The 8,148-nt window shown below is 41.7% G+C and overlaps 1 protein-coding gene across 1 annotated transcript in view; it reads right to left on the bottom strand.

Annotated features, from left to right (window-relative positions):
- Positions 1-1,587: 1,587 nt before the first annotated feature.
- The window catches only part of LOC135056637 (cytochrome P450 26C1-like), a 39,121-nt gene continuing 32,560 nt past the window's right edge, over positions 1,588-8,148 (bottom strand). The window contains exon 8 of the mRNA XM_063962058.1: positions 1,588-5,287. Coding sequence (XP_063818128.1) covers positions 4,919-5,287 — 369 coding nt within the window. The 3' untranslated portion in view covers positions 1,588-4,918. The remainder of the gene's footprint in view (positions 5,288-8,148) is intronic.

Genomic DNA, 8,148 nt, shown 5'->3' with positions numbered 1-8,148 from the left:
AGGTAGCGGTCCTGCTGCTGGGTTGTTGCCCTCCTACGGCCTCCTCCACGTCTCCAGATGTACTGGCCTGTCTCCTGGTAGCGCCTCCATGCTCTGGACACTACGCTGACAGACACAGCAAACATTCTTGCCACAGCTCGCATTGATGTGCCATCCTGGATGAGCTGCACTACCTGAGCCACTTGTGTGGGTTGTAGGGAGGTCATACAGGCACGTGGAGGCCACACACACTACTGAGCCTTATTTTGACTTGTTTTAAGGACATTACATCAAAGTTGGATCAGCCTGTAGTGTGTTTTTCCACTTTAATTTTGAGGGTGACTCCAAATCCAGACCTCCATGGGTTAATAAATTTGATTTCCATTGATCATTTTTGTGTGATTTTGTTGTCAGCACATTCAACTATGTAAAGAACAAAGTATTTAATAAGAATATTTCATTCATTTAGATCTAGGATGTGTTATTTTAGTGTTCCCTTTATTTTTTTGAGCAGTGTATATATATATATATATATATATATATATATATATATATATAAAATTAGTTTTATTTTTTTCATTTTTTTATTATTTACGCCAATTATTTTTTGGCAATGAATGGGTTAATTAACACTTTCTCCCCAAAACACCAGAATGAATGTAAGAAAGATGGATGAGGGGGGAAGGCAAACGACTTTTAGGAGACAGATGGTCACATCCTCACCTCAGTAATGTCAGTGGGAATTTCCCACTGTTATGTGGGCCACTGTCTGATCCTGCGGAACTCCGTCAGCGGTCAGCCACAGAACACTTCAAGTCCTCTGTGTGGGTTGGCGGGACATGGGCGGGAGGACGGGACAGCGCAGGGCGGACGTGAGGGAGCGCTGTGTGATATCAGCACATCACATCACGGCCAGAAACACAGCACAGGGTGGCCAGGAGCACAGCGCAGGTAGGAGGGAGCGCGGTGTGACATCAGCACGTCACATCTCGAGCCGGACATGTCTCGGCAGCGTGACCGTCCATTACCCCCAGGAATTTAATTTTTACCCCATTTGGGGTAATTTACCCCTGTTCCATGACCACTGCTATAGAGTGAAGATGCAGTCACTTCACTCCAAACAGATTGCAGGGACGGGCTCTCTTTGAGAGATATTTCTTATTGACGCGAATAGCATTGATAAAAAAAATTACAGTTATCAGGTCTAAAACTGGATACATGATAAATATGCTCCTCAGTATAATAACAGGTTATACAGAAATCTATTCGTTTTGATCATTTGTATCTTGCAGTTATCATGCTGCCATTTTTACTATATACATGTTTGTGTTTTTGGCTTGTTTTGTGCTTCAGCCATGTATTTATATCATCAGACAGAGTTGTTTATTCCTGTATAATTGTTTCCATTGTGCATTAGGAAGACCCACATAGCTGTTTTGTTTCTCAAGCAAAAACAAGGAACATCTCTGTCTTATGATAGAAGAATACGGAGTAAGAACACAGAAATAAACCAGAAAGTGGCTTCTACTTCTTGTTGCACCCTGTTATACATACGTGCATTAAGACATTTGTAAAAATAAATAAATAAATAAATAAACACAGGAGAACTTTAATATAAAAATAACAGGTTGTATTGTACACGGTTAGGTAATTACTAGCTGGTTTAGGATGCACCAGATTAGTAGCTGCCACCAGTGAATGTTACAGAAATGGTAGAAATAAAAGGGTTTGATCTTTTAACAATTAAATGCTGTGTCCTATTTAAGGAGCTTTGCAGTGCACACTCCGGTGTGGAGTCTTTCAGGAATATTTCACAAGGCTGAAAAAGTAGCAGAACATTTATCTAATATCTTTCATACAGTCAGGAATGTCAGAACAACGCTATATACTCACAGAATTAATTTGTTCAGTGCTTACTATATGCTACCATATTTTAGTTAAAGTCTGTTTCACATCTCCTAGCTGATAACCTAGAAATAAATAAATCTCTCCGCCGCAATATATACTACAGCACCATTTTATATAAATCTCTTTTATCTGTTATAGCTGTTCATCATTTTGCATAGACTTAAAAAAATAGACAATCCGACAACTAAAATATGTTATTAGAGAATTTTCTTAGACAACTGCCCATATGTATTAAGAGCAAACAGCCTGTGAGAACCTTCCCATTGGGCTTTCTGACATCTCCCCACAATGCATTTGCCAACCCTGTGTCCACCGGGTCACCAAGCCTCCTAATGTGCTATACTCTCATGGGCATTCTGTTTCCAGCTCACTCAGCAGCAGACGTGACACATGTTGGCAAAGATGACACGGGAACAAGCATAATGACTGACAGCTTCAGACTGGAGCTGACAGATTGCACTACACTGATTCCGGGCCAGGTTCCGTTACACATCTCTCTACTGCTCTGTCCATGAGTAGCACAACGGGAAAACGGCTCTGTACACAGTGAACAAGGCACTATGGGGCCTATTTATGAAGATAAAAACATGCAGGTACAGTTCTGCATGACTAAGGCATCTTTATAGTATCTTATCTAAGGTTGTAGCAGGAGAAATCTATGTTTAGCGAAGTATCTACATAATTGTCTGTATTACCAGATCCCTCCCTGGCAGCGTGTGTGACCCAATAGCAGATGTGGACAAACTGCAGACATTAATAGATCAATCCCTATTTAGTAAAGCAAAAAAGGAAACAAGTAGAACTTGTTGCATTTATGGTGAATCTGGAAAACATGGCAGGCAAATGCAAAGCGGTGATTACAAGTGCCCGGAATCTCCCCTCTAGAACAGACCTACTGATGAAATGATAGGTAATACTGTACATGGCACCAGCACTGGTTCTAGCTCCTTCCCACAGGGCAGTGTGATGTGTAGGTTTGTGCAGAAGATATACATCTTGTGCCCGGGGTTCAGAGAACATGCCAACACGTATACATTTTCTACCTATTGTGGTGGCATGCAAGTCACCCAATGCCAAGTGGCACTCTATATGCTGTGCCATTGCATATCATTCTAGATGCCCATGCAAATTCCCGCATTACATTCCAGTATAAAATTTTAGTACGAGTGTCTTTTTATTGTATAGATATTGTTTCCATGTGTTGCCACCAGGGAAGCTTGTGGGATCATTGCATTCCGTATATCCATTAAATATATTTATTCCCATGAACAGCTCTGTTACTGTACATCCTAACATACCCTGTCCCCACTCTGCCAGCACATCCAATGTACACTGTGTTACGCATGCATATGTGGGATATCATCCAGCCCAGGTGGTTTTGGATCACGCTTTGGGTCAGCGTCACACTGGAGATTTTTCTACAGACATATTGGTTTTAAAATTCAGCCTGTAAAATCTCTGCAGATATCTTCCCATGAATATATAATGTGTTTAATTAGAGGATTTCACAATGGGATTTTACTCTCCTCTATTTGCCATCAAGAACGACTTTCCCCAGCTTTTAATGTTCTGCGATAAAGTACAGCTGTGGTATGTGACTGTTACCTGGTGCACTGAGTGTGTTCACAGCAATTTATCACCGATTTCTGGGCCTGATTCAGCGATGTACAGTAATGTGCCGCAGCTGCCAATATGTACGCAGTGACTGCAAAAATATGCAAATGCTGCAGCCGCACGTGACTTAAGGTGCCCATACACCTAAAGATTTTTCTTCCAATTTGGCTGGTTGGAACGAAAATCTGGTAATGGATGGGCACAAATGACATGGATGGGAGCAAATGACGACCATTTCAAATGGTCAACTGTCATTAGCTCCAATATATTACCAGATTTTCGTTCCAACCAGCCGGATTGGAAGATAAATCTTTAGGTGTATGGGCACCTTTAGACGCACGCACAGTAAGCCAATAATCGCTCAACTGCAGAAAAATCAGGTTGGTGTTTATCTCTGAATGAGGCCCCTGTTTTGTTTTTGAATTGCCTATCAGTGTTCATCAGCGACTGGAAGCAGGAGGAAATTGCTGTACAACAATCACTCAGGATTATCTCTGTGAATACTGCAGCTGGCACATAGCTTGTGTACTGACAAGATACCTCTTCTTAGTGCGGGTGTGGTATAACAGATCGACAGTGATATGGTCGACAGTCAAAAGGTTGGCACCAAATGGTCGACATGGATTTGGTCACCAGGTACAAAAACTCAACATATGAAAGGTCAACAAAGGTTAAAGTCGACAGATACATAAGGTTGATGGGGTCAAAATTAACACGACAACGGTCAACGCAAAAATGGTCAACACATGTTTTCTCGTCCAAATCTTGTATATTTCATGTAAAAACCATCAGTACAAACGTAGACGCTCGCCATTGTTCGGGCAAGGTGGCTCGCTTCACTCACCATAGGTTATGGGTCGACCATTTGTGTGTCAGTCATTGTCAAGTTGACCTTTTGAACCTGTCGACCTTTATAAATGTCAGCCTAATGCATGTCGACCATATGTAGCGACATATTAGCTGTTGACCAATACATTGTCGATCTATCATCCGGATACCTTTTAGTACATAGCACCCAACTGTCACTACTGTCACACTCTCCCTGCCAGATTTTAACTGAACGACTGCAAAGGTTGACATTAGAAATGAATTTGTTTAAGGCAGATATTACAGATTTCAGAATTGTCATTACAAAGATTAATACTGTCTAATATAATTAGTGTATATTATGGAACTGCCTCCAAAACAAAATGCACATCATTAAATCTCAATTTTTTTGTGTTTTATAATTTATCACCCACATCTTTTTTTTTTTTTAAATAACTAATTGACATATAAATATTACATTATAAATAATATAATCTCTTTTTACCTACATTACAGATAGTACAGACACCCTTTCGGGAATCCTGAATTAAATAATAAAAAAATAAGTGTTAGAAGCGGTGAGGGTTCTTCAGCAAGGATATAGAAATCATCATTTCTTTGACCCTGTGTCACTGTCATTAGAATTAAAAAATCGGAAGAAGAGCTGGAGTCCATCTACGGGGTGCACAATGGGGACAGTCTGCATTTTGGGGAAACTTGGGGTGGCCAGCTCCCACTTGGCAGTACTAACAAGCTCTATGGTAAGAATCTTGAGTATGACTTGTGCCAATTCTTTGCCAATACAGCTTCGGACCCCACCTCCGAATGGAATATAATTGAATCTGCTAGCTTTCCCTTCATCTCTTTCCACACTGAACCGATCTGGGTCGAAGGATTCGGAATTCTGGTAAATGGCTGCGGTTTCATGGGTGTCCCTGATGCTGTACATAACGCTCCAGCCTTTGGGGATCTGGTAACCCTGTAATTAAGAAAATATAAGAAATGAATGCTCGATATCAAAAACCTTTTTCTTTTCTTTTTAAAACCCACCAAATTAAAAAAGGATAGCTATGTTCAAATTAAAATCAGAACAAAATAAAATATTATACTTCTAAATAATTGAATAATTAAAATAACATGTCCATTATTCAATCGTCCTACTATCATTTTTCAATGTAAGAGTTGCAGTGTATAATTTCTTAGTAATACTGAATCACTGTTACCAAAACTTTACCTTCACAATTTCTCTACTTAAACGTAAAATACATTTTCTTTTCAACCAATAGGGGGCGACTAAGGAACACTCTTGTACAAAACACATTCCTTGAATTTGGCTTAAGAATTCCAAGCCTTGATGTCCCTTTAATTGCTGATGGATTCTTCCTTTTGATTGTGTTACATTGTATTCACTCCTTATAATTTAATAATACAAATGCTAGTGACAGGTCCACATAGATCATGCGCTCACACAGTATTAGTGGGGGCAAGGGGCAAGGCATAAGAGGAGGAACAGAGCTGGGTAGCAACATTTACTGCATTATAGCACTGACAGGTACATTGAGATAAGTTACATTAAGATATGCATTCAAGTTCATGCTCTAATGCTCTACTAAACACCCACTCATACTCAAATGTATCTTTCACCAAGATATGTTTAGAGTTCCAGCTCATACTTACATGTAACTACATTGAGACATGTTCTATTGAGTGCCATACTCACATCCAGACACATTAAGACATGTTTATTTAGTATCAGCTCATACTCACGTCCAGCCACATTAAGATGTGTTTGAGTGCTCGCTCATACTCACATCTAGCCATATTAAGATATGTGTCATGAAATACCAGCTCATACTTAAGTCCAACAACACTGAGATGCCTCATAGCATACCTGCTTATGTTAATTGATTACCAGCTCACACTCACATCCAACCTACAGTCATACTCATGTCCAGCAACATTTAGATATTTGTACAGAACAAGCCCAGAAATCCAGCCACTATAGGAAATGTTTATTTAGTACCATCTTATAATCACATGTAACCATATTAACACATTTTTAAAGATTAGCAGGTCATACTCACATCAGCCACATTACCATGTGTCATGAAGTACCAGCTCATACTCACATTAAGCCATACTGAGATGTCACATACGGTATCAACTCATCACATGTATGCTATATGGTCTCATTAGGAATCAGCTTATACTCACATCCAACAACATTAGGACATGTTTATAGATTACAGGATACAATTTGCTTCAAAGCTTTCACTTAGATGTCTCATAGATTACCACCTGCCACACTAAGCCAGGTCTCATAGAGTACCACCTCATACTCAGATCTTGTCACACTGAGTCAGGTTTCATAGAGTACTAGCACATACTCACGTCGTGTCACACTGGGTCAGGTTTCATAAAGTACCAGCTCATACTCACATCCTGTCACACTGGGTCAGGTTTCATAGAGTACCAGCTCATACTCACATTCTGTCACACTGAGTCAGGTTTCATAAAGTACCAGCTCATACTCACATCCTGTCACATTGAGTCAGGTTTCATAGAGTACCAGCTCATACTCACATCCTGTCACACTGGGTCAGGTTTCATAAAGTACCAGCTCATACTCACATCCTGTCACACTAAGCCAGGTCTCAAAGAGTACCAGCTCATACTCATATCCTGTAACACTGAGTCAGGTTTCATAGAGTACCAGCTCATACTCACATCCTGTCACACTGAGATGTCTCATAAAGTACTAGCACATACTCACATCCTGTCACACTGAGATGTCTCATAAAGTACTAGCACATACTCACATCCTGTCACACTAAGCCCGGTCTCAAAGAGTACTAGCTCATACTCACATACTGTCACACTAAGGGGGTCATTCCGAGTTGATCGCTCGCTGACGATTTTCGCAGCACAGCGATCAGGTGAAAAAAAACGGCATTTATGCGCATGCGTATGGTCCGCAAAGCGCACGCGCGATGTACGGGTGCAAAGCTCTTTGTGGTTGTGCTCAGGTTCTAGCAAAGTTTTCAGTCGCACTGACAGCCGCAAGAAGATTGACAGGAAGGGGGCGTTTCTGGGTGTCAACTGACCGTTTTCAGGGAGTGTTTGCAAAAACGCAGGTGTGTCTGAAAAAACGCAGGCATGTCTGGCCGTTCGCTGGGCGGGTGTCTGACGTCAAATCCGGACACGAATAGGCTGAAGTGATCGCAAGCGTTGAGTAGGTTCAGAGCTACTCTGAAACCGCACAAACTGTTTTTGCAGAGCTCGGCTGCACAAGCGTTCGCACTTCTGCTAAGCTAAAATACACTCCCCAGTGGGCGGCGGCATAGCGTTTGCATGGCTGCTAAAACTAGCTAGCGAGCGATCAACTCGGAATGACCCCCTAAGCCCGGTCTCAAAGAGTTCCAGCTCATACTCACATCCTGTAACACTGAGTCAGGTTTCATAGCGTACCAGCTCATACTCACATCCAAACACATACCTCCCAACTTTGCCTTTGCCGTAAGCGGGACACATGCGCGGCGAAGCCGCGCACGCTCCCGAAAAGGGACGTGGCCTATGGAAAAGGGGGTGCAGCGTCTATTCACCGCTGCTCTGCTAAGCAGGACAGGGAGTGCTTAAGCCTCCCAAATTCCCCCCCCCCCCCCCCCCCCCCCACAGCGGGACTGTCCCGCAAAAATTGGGACAGTTGGGAGGTATGCAAACACACTGAGATGCCTCATAGGGTACCTGGCCATACTCCCATCCAGCCAATCTAAGAGGAATTATAGTACACCAGCTTTTACTCACATACTGTCACACGTGTACTGACACTTCATATAGAAT

The sequence above is a fragment of the Pseudophryne corroboree genome, chromosome 3, assembly GCF_028390025.1.
Source record: "Pseudophryne corroboree isolate aPseCor3 chromosome 3, aPseCor3.hap2, whole genome shotgun sequence".
Taxonomy (NCBI): Eukaryota; Metazoa; Chordata; class Amphibia; order Anura; family Myobatrachidae; genus Pseudophryne; species Pseudophryne corroboree.
The sequence above is the reverse complement of the archived record's forward strand: the minus strand, read 5'-3'. Positions and strand labels throughout refer to the sequence as shown.